The sequence below is a fragment of the Triticum aestivum genome, chromosome 7A (assembly GCF_018294505.1).
Source record: "Triticum aestivum cultivar Chinese Spring chromosome 7A, IWGSC CS RefSeq v2.1, whole genome shotgun sequence".
Lineage (NCBI taxonomy): Eukaryota > Viridiplantae > Streptophyta > Magnoliopsida > Poales > Poaceae > Triticum > Triticum aestivum.
The window spans coordinates 706,681,006-706,698,204 of record NC_057812.1 but is presented as its reverse complement, the minus strand read 5'-3'; the positions used below and the strand labels follow the sequence as shown (position 1 = coordinate 706,698,204).

The following is a 17,199-nucleotide window of genomic DNA, read 5'->3' as shown; positions in this document are numbered from 1 at the left end:
TCCGCAAGAGCATCAAGATGATTGGCGGGTTCAACCATGGCCAGCGAAACTTGCCGCCGTCGTCGTTGTGGACCATATGGTATGGTGCCGTCGGTGCACACCTTCTCACGGCGAGTGCCGTCGCAAAGGCGAGTGGCATACCGACGAGACGCATCGGCTGGAGCGGGTGCGCGCACTTCAATCTGCGAAACCGGCTGCTGAAGGAGCTCGAAGGAGTCGGAGTCGGACCCCGGTGGTGGAGAGGCAGCCGGCTCAGCAGAGGCCAGCCGAGCGGGCGAGACTGGTCCAGGCGTAGTCGCCCGAACGGGGGAAGCCAAAACCGAGTCAGTTGGGCCGGATGACGCCCTGGCTGGTTCCTGCATGACGAGATCACATCGGCTGCATGGCACTGTTGATGTAGGCGCCTGCACAGGAGAAAGAGAAACCAAACAAGGATCCTCATGCGTTACATTAGATGAAATAGGTACAGTATCACCCATAGGAGAAGGTTCTTCTTCCACCGCAGCGGTTGATATGACAGGATCAAAAACTTTAGGTGGAGCAAGTAGACGAAGCTCGTCATATGACGGGGGTAGTGAGTCTGATTTGGATGGATCAGCATAGGGAAAAGACTGCTCATCGAATACAACATCCCGCGAGATATACACCCTGCCAGACGAAACATGAAGGCATTTGTAACCCTTGTGTGTGCTACTGTACCCGAGAAAGACGCAACGCTTGGACCTAAACTGGAGTTTATGATTGTTGTAGGGGCGAAGGCACGGCCAACAGGCACAGCCAAAAGTACGAAGGAAAGTATAGTCTGGAGCGGTGCCAAATAAGCGTTGCAGGGGGGTATTCATATTAATAGTACGGGTAGGAAGACGATTGATCAAAAAACATGCGGTATGAAACGCCTCATCCCAAAATCGTAATGGCATGGAAGCTTGGGCGAGCAAGGTGAGGCCAGTTTCGACGACATGGCGGTGTTTTCTTTCCGCTGACCCGTTTTGTTGGTGTGTGTGTGGGCAGGATAAGTGGTGTTCAATGCCGATGTTTTGGAAGAAAGTATTAAGCTTACGGTACTCCCCTCCCCAGTCGGTCTGAATCTGCAAGATTTTCCGATTAAGGAGACGTTCGACATGAGATTGAAAGCGATGAAAGATATTGAAAACATCGGATTTATGCTTAAGACAGAACAACCAAGTGAATTTGCTAAAATCATCTATGAAGCTCACATAGTAGCTAAAACCTCCTGACGAGGTGCACGCAGGCCCCCAAACGTCAGAGAAAATAAGCTCAAGAGGAAATGAAGTGACCCTAGAAGAACTGGCATAAGGAAGTTGGTTTCCATCCCTCTCTTGCTGACACGTCCCTGTTTATCTATCATCAAGGGGGCGTATGTATGTACATGCTGATCTACGTCGATGATATCATCATTACCGGTTCGTCGTCGAAAGCGCTCACATCACTTGTCCATAGTCTGCATGATCCTGGAGCGAGACTGCGAGGCGTACATGCGCTCGAGTGCCGCCCATATCTGCGCCGATGTCGTGAAGTTCAGCGTGCGCGCGATGATGTCGGGCGAGAGTGTGGAGAGGATCCCGGCAAGGAGCAGCTGGTCCTGGGCGTGCCAGACCGTATGGGCTGGGTTGATCACCATCTCCGCCGCTTCAGCGGTGGAGGCGGGAATGAGGCGCGCCGGGGGGGTGCTCTCGCCGTTGACGAAGCCGAGAAGCTGATGCCCCCGCAGGATGGGAACAATCTGGGCCTTCCAGAGGAGGTGATTTTCCCTTGAGAGTCTCACCGTCACCAGCTGGGCGAGGTTGGGCACGCCGACCTGCCCGGTCATCATCGACCCAACTGAGACGGAGGAATTGGTGAGAGCACCGGCAGTGGCGGAAAGCTGGGAGCTAATGGTTGTCGATGCGGTGGACGCGGAGGTGTTGGGAGAGGTGGACATCGCGGCGAGGAGAGTCGCGGCGAGGGATGGAGTTTCTGGACGTGCGTCGAAGCTAGGCTCTTGTTACCATGTAAAAACACACGATAGATTGGATCGCACATCCAAACAGATGGCGCTGATTGCTATTTATATGCAGGTTACATCACCGATCGTTTACAACAGGAAGATACGATCGGTTTTAGAGATATGTGCGTATGGTACAAGTTAGCTAACAACCTGCTAGATACTAACAAACTTACAGCTATCAAGCTTATCCGCTAACAGACAGACACTGCATGGCGGTGTTCTCCACACTAGCACCTTCCTCCTCGACGTCTTCCCGCCGTGCTGCCGCCGCCGCCCTCGTCGAGCTCGAGACGCAGATGATAAAGAGCGCGCAGAGAAAGCAGCCTGCGAGGAACGAGACCAGCACGCAGAGGAGCCCGACCCTGGTGACATGAATGTAGTAGTAGTAGTACGGGGCTGCGGCCGGGCCCTGCTGCCGGTCGGCTGGTGGCTGCTGAAGAATCGCCGAGGCCGCAGCGGCCACCGGAGGCGGCGGCGGTGTCTGGAGTCCCGGCCCCGCTGCAGGGGAAGGTGGCGGCGTGAAAAATGTTGCCGCTGCAGGGTTTATATGGTGGTGTGTCGCCGATATCAGTACCTACCTTTCCATGCACCGCTAGCTGTTGCTGCCGGCATAGGGACAATCTCTACGAAAATGCTAAATGGAGGACTAGCTCCACTTTTAAAAAATAACATCTTAATTTAAAAAAAACATCCATATGAACGTGTATGATTTTTTGAGGTTTTTTTGAAACTTAAAAAAAATGTGATTTTTGAATTTTAAGAAAACCGATCTTCATGGAGCTCGTCCTCCAAATTGCCCTACTCCAGTTTCTTCTTATAGTGAAGCAAACAAAATGTAGCATGTATGGCATACGAGATACTGAGGTAACGTTTGGTTCACTTGCTATCTATTTTTTCTTTGCGGGTATGGTTCAGTTACTATCCTTCATGTTGAAGTATATTCCCTGGCTCTCTCTATTAGTACGAAATTTGGAGTAATTGGTTGGGACATAAATTTAATATGTTGTCAGAGCCAAAAGGTTTTAAGAAACTCTGCAAACACAATATTTAAAAAAAAAATGCATCCTAAGGAGTAAAAAAACTAAGATGTGAGGGGGGGGGGGGGGGGGTTAAATATATCGCACCCTTTCTCTACCAGTTCAAGTTTTTAAAGTAACTGGTTGGAGCATGAGTTCAATACATCAATGAGATATGATAGTCAATTTCTTTTTTGCGACGCCACTCATTTGGTTTAAGAGTAGCAATGCAAAATGATAGGATAACTAGAAGCTTTTAATATTCCTCTAAAAACAGATTGGTGAGAGCCGGTAAACTAAACTATGGCGGATAAGGGCAACCACATGCGCGTCACCTCGCACTAATTTTTTTTCTCAGTCACATCCCCCGAACGAGTTGACTACGACGGTTGGTTTCTTTGCGGCAGCACATGCCCTCTCCTCACTCCCTATCTATCCATGAAACCTTCTCGTTAAACTTTGGGGCATACACCTTTATGTAGGAGAAACGGCCGAATTAGACATTTCCAAGTATGAGGTCAAATAGAAAGTAAAAAATACCTAGAAATATGAGAACAAAATATGTTATTTAGACTAAAGTAGGCACCCAACCTTGAACAATGCACCAAGTAACCAATTCATGCAGTAGTTAGGCTTTTTATAACAAAACCCATTGAATGATATGCACCTGCACCTTGCTTCCCTTTCTGATTACTCTTCCTCCCTCACCTGCCATGCATTACACCCTCTATGTGCAAGGCAAATTCGAACAATTTGTACTAGACATTCGTTAATACGTTTCACAACTACCTTTCACATGTTTGTTGTCTGCAATCAATATGTTTTAAGAAAAAGGAAAGGGCCTCTCCTCAACTAACTTATCGTTGGCGCACGTCAACCACCTCCGCAACCGTCGATCAATCTTTGATTGATCGGCGCACAACACCCTCTCCCATCGGACACATGTGCTTGCAACATGGGTCGTGTTGCAGACAACCGAGTGACATGAGGCATGTTGTGGTGGGTAACATGACCAACTACGAAGGGGTTTGTTGATGTTGCAATGGTTAGGTGGATGGATGGCGAGTGTTTGCAACATGGGGCATGTTGCAATCTCCCAAGCGCAACATGGGGCCCATTACGATGGGCAATGTAGGTCGTATTGTAGATAGCTAAGCACAACGTCAAGACGTCACCATTAGTAAAGGGATTTATTGCGACGGCAACATGGGGCACGTTGCAATCTCCTGAGCGAAACATGCATGGGGCCCATTACGGTGGGCATCATGGACAGTGTTACAAACAACCAAGCGCAACGTCAAGACGCGACCACCATTGACAGGATTTGTTGCGACAGCAACATAAGACATATTTGCAATCTCCTGAGTGCAACATGGGGCACATTACAATGGGAAACGTGGGTTGTGTTGCAGACAATCGAGTGAACGTCAAGAGGAGAGCACCATAGAAGGGATTTGTTGTGGTGACAACATAAGACACGCTGCAGTCAACTAAGCGCAACATGGGGCACATTACAGTGTGCAACGTCGTGCGTGTTGCAGACAACCGAGCGAACGTCACGACGAGAACACCATAGAAGGAATTTGTTGTGGTGACATCATAAGAGATGCTGCAATGAACGCAACATGGCGGGCAACGTGCTGCGTGTTGCAGGCGACCGAGCAAACGTCAAGACGCGGCAATCGGCAAAGGGATTTGTTGTGGCGGCAACATAAGACACGTTGCAATCTCCCGAGCACAACATGAGGCACATTATGGTGGGCAACGTGGGTTGTGTTGCGAAGAACCAAGCGCAACATCAAGATGCGGCCATCAACGAAGGGGTTTGTTGCGGCAGCAACATAAGACAGGTTGCAACGGTCAAACAACAGCCGACGATACTCTCGTGTGCACAATCCATTGGCTCTGGAGGCTACCGACCGGATCCAGGTGTCAACCGACCGATGCGTACCCAAAAAAGAGGGTTCAGTAGGAAGAAAGAAAGAAAGCACACTTAATTACACCGATTCCTGAATCAATGTCCCCAACAAACAATGACAATTAGTACGAGCTATAGTATCACAGTCCACATAAGTACTACTTCAACTACCTGAGTCCACAGACTAGTACTCCAACCACACCTCAAACTAGCTAAACCATCTTCTAGTAAGAATCATACACATGCCACGATTCTAGCTAGGCAGGAAAGACATTGCAGAGCGGTGTTCTCCATAGTAGGACCTTCCTCGACGTCCTGGCTCCCCGTCGCCGCCGTTGTAGAGCGCGCGGCGCAGAAGATGAAGAGGGCGCAGAGAAAGCAGCCTGCGATGAACGAGACCAGCACGCACAGAAACCCGATCCCAGTGACATGAATGCAGTAGCAGTAAGGGATTGCGGGCGGCTGCTGATTTGCCGCCGGTGGCTGCTGAACGATCCCCGAGGACGCGGCAAGTACCGAAGGTGGCAGTGGTGTTTGGAGCATCGTCGCCGCTGCAGGGGGAGGTGGCGGACGGACCTTGTGGAGGGCCCGGCCGGCAGCGACGGGGACGGGGACGGGGACGGTGACACTAATAGAAAAGGGGGCAACGGTCCAGGCCGGGTCAGCCCATTAGTCCCGATTCAGTCCAGAACCGGGACCAATGGGGGCATTGGACCCGGTTCGTGAGCCCAGGGGGCCGGCCAGGCCACGTTGGCCAACCGATTGAACCCCTCCGGACAAAGAGCGCATTTGTTGCTCAATGCGGGGTTTTGGTTAGGGACAAGATCCCGATCAGCATCCAGCAATGGTTATAGCCGGCTACAGAAGACCCTGAGGTGTCTTATGTCAATGATATGCAGAAAAATGATCTTTGGACTGAGCTGAAGTCAAATTTCACCCTACCGCCAGAGGATGATCCGGAGAAGCCAGTTAAAAAGCAATTAATCAAGTTTTTTGCTCTTAAGAGGATGGTAGAACTATTCAGGAGGTGGAAGAAAGAGCTGAATAAGTTTGTCGAAAATAAAGAGACACCAGAATTTAAGGGCAGATATGAGAAGATCAGAGATCACTGGCCCGCATTTGTGGCCCACAAGACATCGGAAAAGAGTAAGAAAATGTCGGCGACAAACAAGCAAAATGCTGCGAAGAAGAAGCATCACCATCGCACGGGGTCAGGTGGCTACCTCGCAGCCCGGCCTAAGTGGGCCAAGATTGAGAATGATCTGGTTGATAAAGGGATCAAATCAGAGACAATTAACTGGCCAGACCGTTGCCGGACTTGGTTCTTCGGGGCTGGTGGAACCTTGGACCCTGTATCAGGGAAGTGCATTTGGACGGACGAGCAAATGGAAATACCAGTCAAGAGGCTTAAGCACTATATCGAAGTAGCGCGGCAAGGGACGTTCGTTCCAGACAGAGAGAACGACGGGCTCACAATGGCCCTCGGGAATCCTGAGCATCCTGGATGGACACGAGGCACGCCAGGCTCCATTCCGTGGAAGGCTGGGTTTCCGGACGCAGGCGGTTACAAATGCCACGAGAGGAGGAAGAAAGTGGAGCAGACCCAACTGCAGGCGCTGCACGCTAGGGTACAAGCGATAGAGGAACGAGAAGCAAATCGCAGCAAACGAACTGCCGAAACTTCCCCCGAAGCTACCCCGCCATCTTAGCGGAGAAGCAGCGTGGCTTCCACCGAGCTGCTTCAGCCGGAGCATGTCTTGACGGCTCCTGCCAGCTATCCCGTGGATGCTATCACGGAATTTCAAAATTGCCACCTTATAACGCAATGGATTAATATGAAGGTCAAGGCGGCTGTTGGCTCTGTTTTTCCTACTCAACCCGGCGCAACTTTTCACTGCCGGCCGATTTCAGAAGGATATGCTAGGGTGATGGTGGATGAAATAACAGAGGGATTTGAGGACCTCCAGCTTGACCACCCTACCGGTGAAGGGGAGACTCGGCTGGGTTCTGCTCTGAAGACTCCATGCCTATGGCGGAAGGAGCTCATCAACCTTTCGAACTGGACGCCTCCCCTCCTCCTCCTCCGCGAGTCAGGGCACTCCGCCTCCTCCACCGCCTCCTCCTCCAGCGAGTGACGATCAGGGCACTCGGCCGGCTCCTTCTCCGGCGCATGGCGGCACTCCATCTCCTTCTCCGCTTGCATCGGTGCGCCCGAGCAGCCAGCCTCCTCCTTCTCCGCCTCGTCAGCAAGGGAGGAAGAGACCTGCCGCCGCTCCGGCTGCTCCGGCGCGTCGTAGTCCTTCTCCTCCGCCTCGTAAGCAAGTAAATAAGACAACCGCTCCGTCTGCTCTGCCGGCGTCTAGCAGTACAGCCAGAGGCGGGAGGACATACATATTCGGTCCTTCTCTGAAGACTCCAGAGAAGTTACCATACGAGAGGACCCCGGAGGAGAACGCCGAGATCGCGCGAGAAGAAGTGAGGAACTTCTTTGAAGGGGTGAAAGAAAAGAAACATCCACCTCCGGAGGAGAATGTAGATCCGGTGAAAGCGAAGCGCACTCTGGCTGCCCTGACAAAACCACCCAAGTCTCCGCCGAAAGGAAACTATGAGCGCATTATTGGAAAGGAATTTGCCGAAGCGGAGCGGTCGGGAAGTACTGTCAGTGATCAAAGGCTGAAAGAACGACGAGCTGGGAAACAAATTGCCCAGCTCGGCGAACAAGCGAAGCAATTGTGCCCCCCGCTCAAGGTGCCTAGCGACATCATCGCTAATGATCCAAGGATGGTGCCCGGTTATAGAAATCTTGGAGATTACCTGCCCGACGATGTACATTATGATTTCATGAAGGTGCAGATACAAAGATACGAGTACGGGAAGCCTCTCGTCAAAGATGAAGATCTCTATCAACGATGATGCGAAGATTGCATGATTGATACTTGAAAATCTGCAGAGAGTCTGGGGGGAGGAGTACTTTGTATGTGAGAGTTAAAAAGGAGTATGACCTCGTTGGAATTGATCTGTTGCCTGTTCCATTTGAGGAGTTCTTTCAGTTTTCAATCAATTGGCCCTCGATAAAGCAATGATCACCTGCTACTGTCTGTAAGTAGTACTACTTCTGTCATTAAGTCTCTCTATATAGCTCAGCTCTTTCATTGCATGTATTTATAATTATCCTTACTATATTATGCAGATTGAAGATCGTCGAATTGAAGAAAAGACAAATCGGTGATATTGGGTTCATTAACACAAATATCATAGATGCAACTCAGGTTAAATTTCATGACGCAGATACCGAGGCTAACTTGCTACGATCGTTGGTAATAAATGAAAACAAAGATATAATACTCTTTCCTTACAACTTTAAGTGAGTGTTACTTTCTTGTGCGTATTCGGTTTCCCTTATATATTAGTCAAGGTTATAGTAATGTAATTGATGAGTTATGCATGCGTGTGCAGTTTCTACTATATTCTTCTAGAGATTAAGCTTGAGCAGGGACTAGTAACCGTCTTAGACTCAAGACGAAAAGATCCCCAGAACTATGCGGACATGACTCAAATGCTCGAGAAGTAAGTTAAATCGATCATTATCCACTATATCAGCAACTTTGTTCATTTCCTGATATATCAAGTAATTGTTTTCTTTGTTTGGCAGGGTTTGGAAAAATTCACCAAAAAAGCTCCGGGACTCCCGAAGAAGCTGCAATTTAGACACCCGAAAGTAAGTACTATAGTAGCATGTTCCGCGCATCTCCTATTGATTCAAGCGCTAGTTTCATCAATACCATTTGGCATTCTTGCTTATCAGTTTGATTGACCTCTATTTCTTGTAAAGTGGTTGTGGCAGGAATAAGGGAATGATTTCTGTGGATACTACGTTTGCGAGTCCATCCGTCACACGACCTGTGAGCGGGGCTACTCTGACGAACAATATGAAGTGCGCAAATAACAACATTCACAATTTAATTTTATTATCATCATTTGTGTTGAGATTCATTCATTCATATATATATGTATTGACCCCCTTCTTCAAATTACCCTTCTTCAAATTAGATGTTTCGGAAGCGGAATGAACTCCTAGCACCAGCTCGCATGCGAGCAATTCAAGAGGAATTGGTGGCATTCTTTCTTAACCACGTGATCGCTGAAGACGAAGAATACTATGTGGACCATGAGTCCGTATGTTAGGAGATTATATTTGTAAGAGATAATTATTGTATATATGTAGCCGGTAGTGTCGGATAGATATACGAGAACTTGTTGTTCGACCAATCTTTCGGAGAAGGAGAGGTGGTCGATATCACTTCTCTCTGTATGCATATATGTTCATGATGATCTTCTGTTTCCTTCGTTTGCTTACTAGCTAGCTAGCATGTCTAGTCCTCTCTATACGTATGTATAGTACGTAGCATCGACCAAGCACGAACATAAGAGAGGACACTTCTCTCTATTGATTATAGCTAGTTAACACAATATATAAAACACCTAAATTAACTCCCCAAGCCTCCCCCCCTAAATAAAAACAAAAACTCCAGCCACAGAAATGTTGACGCGTGGATGCCTATTGGTCCCGGTTGATGCCACCAACCGGGACCCATCAACCGGGACCAAAGGCCCTTCTGCCTGGGCTCCGCGCACAGGCCACGTGGAGGCCCATCTGTCTCGGTTTTGGATTGAACCGGGACTAAAGGTACAGGGCATTAGTACCGACCCTTTAGTCCCGGTTCAGGAACCGGGACAAATCCCGGTTCAGGAACCGGGACAAAAGACCCTTACAAACCGGAACAACAGGCCCTTTTTCTACTAGTGTGAAGAGGATGACGATGATGCACAGGATCGCAGCTGGCTGCTGTGCCATTGTGGATCAAGAGACGTCACATAGGAGCTCCTTGATGCCTGTGCAACAGGGGTGCCCATCGGGCTCGATAGCTCCTATTCAGCGTGTACGTCGCTCGCGAGCGGGAGCGCGCGCACCCCGCTGCTCCCCGTGCGAACAATTGGGCTGACCGTATTTGCAACCGGTTCTTTTTTTTCTTATTTTTTTCTTTCGGTTTTTTCCGTCTTCTTTTTTCTCTTTTTCTTTCTCTTCAAATCCTTTTTTTATCTTTTTAACTTCTTCTTATTCGGTTTTTCAAAATCCGCGAGCATTTTGCTGAAATCTAGGAACATCATGTTTCAAATTAGTAAACACTTTACAAAATCGGTGAACATTTTCTTAAATTCAATTGTTCTTCATCAAATTCAAAAATAATTCATCGTATGTTCAAAAAATTGATGAAACTTTTAAATGTGTTAAACATATTCAAAATTAATCATCAAATTCAAATTTTTCGTCAAATTCTAAATTAGTTCATCAACCTAAAAAAATTCATAATATCAAAAAATGTTTATGAAATTTATAAAATTTTCATCATATTAAAAAAATCATCAACTTCCAAAAATGTTCTCAAATTCAAAAAAATGTTCATTGAATTTAAACGTAAACATTTTTTGAATCGGCAAACATTTTTTGAATGAACGGTTTGGTAAAATTCATGAATATTTTTTTAATCCGCCGAACATTTTTTAAACACGAAGCTTTTATGATTTCTGCAAGATTTTTCCAAAATGCAATTTTTAAAAAATATTAAAACTGTTTATAAAATTAGAATTCATTATAAATTTCCAATATTTTCCAAAATTCTGGGCATGTTTGCCAGCGCCTTAGGCGCTAAGTAGGGGCTCCCATTGGGCTTCAGCTCATAAAGCGGATTTAATCCAGATGCACCAAGCTCCCCTTGCTCTAGCAACTATAAGAGCCCAGGTTATCAAGCTCAGATTTTATATACCTAAAGATGCAATGATGGTTGATGAGTGATGACCCATGTACTTCTTCAAAGACAAGTGTTGCTAAGAAGATGTATAAGTTCTTATTTTTATTTTAGAGATCCAAAATCAAATTATATCTTTTTGTACAGCAAAAATCAAACTATATCTTAGTTTTACTGTAGTGATAATTAAATCCATAAAATGATGATACTATCAAAAGGGAATCAGAGATCAGTAGTGATACTTTTTCCTGCTGTGTGCTCATAGATCACACTCGAAATCACCAAAACACTGCAGCCATTTCCCCTACTAACGCTCACGAGCAACATACGCAACACCGCAATTACCAAAGACGAGCTTCCTGAGCACGCGTTCCTCACAGATGGATCGAAATCGTCGTCAGGCTCAGGATCGGTGGTTCTTTGAAGAAAAATGTAAGGATATGGCCCTGTTTGATTCGGCTGTGGATTTCTAAAAACAGCTGTGAAAATCTGATGCGAAAAAGATGTAGGTCATTTGGCAAACTAGCTGATACAGCTTTTTCAGATTTTGGCCCGCAGCGAAATCAGATTTTAAAAAGCACGTCCTGAGCTGCTTCAGCTTTTGGTTCAGATTTTGGCAGCAGATTTTTGAAATCGGATTCTACTGGATTCGCCCTTTGGTTTAGATTCTGCTGCGCGGCAGCGGAATCTGTCGATAAAAGCTGAACCAAACAGAGCCTATATGTGTTGTGTAGCTAACTTCAACAGCTTCCTCCCCCGCAAAAAAAAAAGAACTTCAACAACTTACTGTTTTTTGAATCACTGGCACCTCTAAACAGGGCACATAGCTCTTCATTTCCCTATAAACCGAGCAAACCCGGGTAGAAGCTGGAGTAGAATACATTCGACGAGGCATGTCACTGCTGTTATTTATTCCAAACAATAGTAAACCGTTTCGACAGCGTTCGTTCATCAGTATCCAAAATCCAGTCTGCCCTTACTGACGAAACAGTTAAGCACAACACAACACAATTATAGTACATAGGGCCAACTATCAGCCTATGCAGACAAGAGCCTCCTCGCCAGTCTGTCATGTATGTATGTATTCCTACGATAGTATGCCACTGCTCTAGCGGTCACAGGTTCGTGCACGGCCGGGAACTTACACCGAGCGTAGGGCGATTCTGTCCGCAAGAGATGATCAGATCACTTGATCTGGGAACAGACCGCCCACCCGGCTGGTGTTCAGCAACAAAAACGTCGCTGAATTCATTCCTTCCCAGCGTGCATAAGAAGGCACTGCCTCGGTGAAACCTGCAACGACAAGGGCCTGTAAGTTTCCTCAACGCGCCGCTTGCATGCAATCCACATGCCCTAGCTAGACAGAGATGATCTGAAATGGTCTGTGTTTGAGGGAAAGAGCAGAGGGTTTACCTTTACTGTGTTTGTAACAGTGAAACTTCTATCTCCTGCAAAGTTTTTCCTTTGGTTTCGACTACGTGTCGCCGCACAAATATTGCTCCTACCACACACGCTGATGAGAACATTGTGTACAGAACCTGTGGACCAAGTTGCTCCAGAAGTCGCAAGAATAACAAACTGACGAAGAAGTTGACGCCCTGCCCATTACAATCAAGCATCGTGTGTAAGCAAAAGAGGAAACAATTTATAACTCAAGGAAATTCGACATGGAATAGAACTATAATCAAGGATATCTAGTGCATTCTTGTCTACTGATATTCCAGCTCTTCATTGGAAAAATCTACAGAAGCTGTCTGCATCGATTTAACCGCTGGTTAAATTATACATACAGTAGCAACCATATTTGGGTATAAATTAAAACCATGGTTGCATGATGAGGATTGACTGCATAAACATTTCACGGTTACTTCTGTTTCTCTTCTTAATAGCACGCGAGAGATGCATTAACTCTGCTAGATAGAAAAAGACTTCAGCCTACAACATCTAACACTTCATGACCACAACAAAAGTGCTTTCAATCTTCATAACATGCAGAGGGTCAGTATACCAGTTTGGCACCCTCTTGCAGTCTTGCAACGTAACACTGCTTGGCTACTTGCAAGTTATAAAATCATACGAACAACCTGGCTAACTTATAACTGACAGAAACTAGTCAATTCTTCAATTGCTTACAACAGTATAACTGGATATACGACCATAACCTCTGTCTGTTTTCCCTATTCCATTCAAAGGGTGTGCATGTCTAGACTTTTACCCAAATTTGAGCACTACTGAGCACTAAGGTATTTTTGTTGTTTTCTAGTTTATGCATTTACTCTCAGCTGAACCAAAGCCCATGACAAAGTAGCGTACAAATTTAAAATGCATATTTTTTTTCCATATTGGCAGATTTTGTTTGATCTGATGAAAAACATTTAGCTTGATCCAATGGTTGCTTCATGCTGAAAATAGAACTCTTACCCAGTGCACTGACATACACAGAGCCATAGCTTTGGCCCGAATTTTGTTTGGGAAAATCTCAGGCAAAAGAAGTCCTGGAACTGGGCCTGCTCCCAACGAAAATGCCAAGACAAACCTGCCAACAAAATGTCCAACTATAAGTACCATATGTACCATAGTTATCTTATAATTATAAGAAAGAAAAATATAACTGGCAAAAAAGTTAAGGAGTCCTACCATGAGAACATAGGCAAAAATGCTTCATATGTTGGTTAACTGAATAGAAAGTAACTACCATAGCGGCTCAGCGGTGGCCTAGCCAGATTCCTTGACCTCTACGGGTGCAAATATCGAATGTAGCTATGGGTTTGGGGAGGGCAGGTGGGTAGGGGGGAGATCATAGATCAATCCCCACACCCCTGTCACATGTGCTGCTCACTTGGCAAGTCCTTTAGCCACCTCAGAGCTAACAGGTGACCCTAGCCTTGTCAGAATTTTGTGAACGTGCTAAGCCGGCAATCAAGGTTATGTTTGGCTATCTGAATCGCGGTGGTTTTGCTCAAAACTATCGATGTGGTAGTTGTGAGCAACAGTGACAGTTAAAGTGGTGGTTTGAGGGAACTTATTCAACATAGATGATTTGAAGAACCAAAACTAAGGTTGAGAAACTTGCATGGTAGAACCAAGCTACTAAATGGTATAAATCTGCATGACTTACAGCAGTATCCCACCAACCGAAAGATATACACTTGCAGAACCAAGGTGACGATTCGCTCCAATAGCCTGAAGTCCCATTGAGAAGGCCTATACGTTACACCAGTAAGGAAGTGCAGTCAGTAATGTTCCATATATCTTACAATTACAGTAATTGCTCACCATGAAAAAGAAGCTTCCTACAAGAAGCATTTTCCTGCCTAGTTTGTCCATTAGAAGCATAGCTATAATAGAACCTGGCAGCGAACACAGCAAAATAAGATCAGCAGCTGAATATAGCAGAGCAGTACAAGAACAAACAGCTTTAAAACAGCTTTAATGGGCTTACCTAACAAATTTGCAATCCCCATGCATATATTGGCAAGGCTAGAGGGCACCCCCACACTTCTGAACACAGTTGATGAGAAATAGAACACAGAATTTATGCCCGATAACTGTTGTAAAGCAAAGAGCGTTGTGCCAATAAAAACAACTGTAGCAAAAAAGGGACTTGTAATGAACAAACTTCAAGGAAGAACAGAGATAAGGTCACACTGAAGCAGAAAAATGCGACACAATCGACAGCTTGTACCATTGAAGTGGCGGCCATAAAACAACTCTGAGAACTTCACACTTTCCCCATCATCTCCTCTCTCCGATCGAGAAAGTTCTGCCATAGCAGATTTTACATGAAGAGGGCCTAGAAGCTTCTCAAACTGCATTTCTGCTTCGTTTGTTCTTCCACACTGCATAGAAGAACAGGACTCTTTAAATTGTTTAGAAGACTGCTAAACATGTTACTTCCTAGATGTAAGTTGTGTGTGAGCACGCACGCGTTGGAACTGAAGAAACAAAATAATACACCCTGGACCATAGTCAGAGATGCATACATATCGCAATACAAACAAAATGTGAGGTACCTAGAATTTCATTGATCTGCACCAGGAATATATATGTGTTGTATCTGACCTATATGTGTCAATGGATTCATCTTCCTTCATATTTTCGAGCAGATAAATTATAAATATACCTAATATTACTTAAGTAGCAGTAGGCAATAATTTCCTGAAGGGACAAAAGGCTGTAGGGTGGTGGATAAAGATTGTAGCCAACGGCCCAATGTACAGATTGTTCGATTCAACACATACCCAATTTAGAGAACAACCTTCATAAACTAGTGAAAACTGGAAAGACCTGCACATCTATATTGCAGACAGTTTACCAAAACTTGTGCTGTTTCTAAAAGAAAACTCCGAAGTTCAGTGCAGTAAAATGATATCCAAGGTTCTGCTCAGAAAATCAACACCCTATTTTATGACTAGCAAAGGCACATAACATCAAACTATAGAAGCCCATTCAGAGAGCAGTGGGTATTTCCATGGGTTTGAATCTTTGAATTGATAAATGTGAAGGGTGACATGAGAAAACAAGCAATATCCAGGCGTGTTCAAGAAAAGAAAAAGGAAAAGGCAATATTCCTAAGTAAAGGCACCTTATATAGCCACTGGGGGCTCTCAACACAGAACTCCATAGCAATAGCTTGTAAAACTGCTGGGACAGCTGAAACCCAGAAACACACTCTCCACCTGCCATTGGAAGGATAATGTCAGTAAATATCAGTTTTGTACACATCAATTGTAACACACAAGTAAAGATTGAAGAAGTAGAGCACAAGCTTCTGACCATCTATCAATGTCCTTGACAGGGGTACCGACTAGAAGAGAAAATAAGATTCCCAGACAGGTCGCAATCTGAACAAAGCTGCCATACATGCCCCTCACAGAGGGGGGAGAGACCTAGATTCAAGCAGGTAGGTGATAGTGAGCACCGGCGAAGTATGTTGATATCTGCTGTTAGCAATCGTGCATTGACAAAAATACGAGATGCATACCTCCGTTATATAGAGCGAAGCCACCGGTGGACCCAACCCCATTCCTGCTCCAACCAATAATCTTCCAAATAGCATTCCTTCCAGGCTGTTGGTGAGAGCACTGCAAAATGTTTTTCTCTTCTTCAGTATGGTCTAGCAAAACATAGTTGCACGAATGGTTTGTATACAAATCATATAAAAACAAATCGAGAGCAGCCATGGTTCCTTCCTAGATCAGATTAAGTAGTAATATTTGCAAAACAAAGCATACTAAAAATGATTGTAGACGGCACAGGCTGCTGGTATTTTAGTTCCTGGTCTAATTGTATTTTGCTGGTGCAAGTAAATCCCACATAATGACCAGATCAGCAGTCAGCAGTCAGCAGCCAGCAGTCAATGTGTATATTCATTTAAAACACCCAGCAATCAATTACTAGTATACTTGCAAGTGGCAATTAAACAAAATTAACTAGACTGGAGAGAGACAAGTATTGATTTAACAGGCTTATGGCTTGTGAATGAAATGGTGTCATACTACAAATAGATGGTACCTTAAGGCGGCTCCCACGATCATGGGCAGGGTGCTGAGCTGAAAAGCGCGGCGCCGGCCGATTCCGTCGGCGACTGAGCCGCTGAAGAGGCACCCGACGAACGCTCCCCCCAAGCATATGCTCACCACGAGCCCTGCGTCCACGGAACCACACACGCAAATCTCATGACCGGGCCCCAAAGAAAGCAACCAAGGCCGTGCATACGGAGGGAGGGCTCGTGTGCCGCGTACCTTCGGCCAGCGTGTTGCCGGCGAATCCGAGGTCGGCGGAGATGCTCTCGAGCGGCTCGTTCACCACCCTGCACCAACCACCATGGCATCAGCACGAAACAGACATGCGGGACATGCGTGAGATGAGATCCCTCTAGCAGAAAGACGAGAGGCGTGCGCGTGAGGTGGAGCCCGTGGGGACGGGGGTGACCGGGCACGGGATGATGAGCGAGCGAGCGCAGGCACGCACCCTGTGTGGTAGCCGAAGAGGAAGGAGGTGACGGTGGCGACGCACACGTGCGGCAGCGACCGGCGCCACGACGGGCCCGCCCCTGCTGCCCCTGCTCCTCCTGCTCCGTCGGGCGTCTTCTCTGCTGTCGGATCTAAGACGTCACGGAGATTCGACCGGCGGCAGATTGAAGCGAAATGCGAAGGGGATCGGTGGAGGGAGGGAGGGGCGCACGGACCTGGCGTCTCGAGGTCGGGATCCATGGCGGCGTCGCGGGACGGCACGCGCTTGTACGCCGCGGTGCCGAGCTTCCACCGCATCGCCCCGCAGGAGGAGATTGGGGGATCGGGGGCGAGGGGAAGAAAAGGGAGGGAGAGAGAGAGAAAGGGATCTGGGAGAGGGAGCGCGCGCCTATATTCCTACTGGGGCTGGGCGCGTGTCGCTGGGCTGAGTGGCACGGAGGAGGAGGGAGATTTGACTGCCTTTTGAGTCGCAGCA

At 46.7% G+C, this 17,199-nt stretch overlaps 1 protein-coding gene across 3 annotated transcripts; it reads right to left on the bottom strand.

The window, feature by feature from the left end:
• Positions 1 to 11,631: 11,631 nt before the first annotated feature.
• On the bottom strand, positions 11,632 to 17,199 carry LOC123149532 (probable plastidic glucose transporter 3). 3 transcript variants are annotated; one of them, XM_044569212.1, is made up of 14 exons: positions 16,940 to 17,199; positions 16,723 to 16,843; positions 16,494 to 16,561; positions 16,264 to 16,396; positions 15,734 to 15,833; positions 15,526 to 15,638; positions 15,335 to 15,428; positions 14,435 to 14,588; positions 14,192 to 14,335; positions 14,026 to 14,099; positions 13,868 to 13,953; positions 13,171 to 13,285; positions 12,163 to 12,347; positions 11,632 to 12,042 (listed from the first exon to the last, which is right to left on the bottom strand). In XM_044569212.1, the coding sequence occupies exons 1-13, from the start codon at positions 17,019 to 17,021 to the stop codon at positions 12,165 to 12,167; spliced, it is 1,467 nt and encodes a 488-aa protein (XP_044425147.1). In that variant the 5' UTR covers positions 17,022 to 17,199; the 3' UTR covers positions 11,632 to 12,042; positions 12,163 to 12,164. The 3 variants fall into 3 exon arrangements, with proteins under 3 accessions (XP_044425147.1, XP_044425146.1, XP_044425145.1); XM_044569211.1 differs by having other exon boundaries at positions 16,723 to 16,846; positions 16,940 to 17,186; XM_044569210.1 differs by having other exon boundaries at positions 16,723 to 16,855; positions 16,940 to 17,175.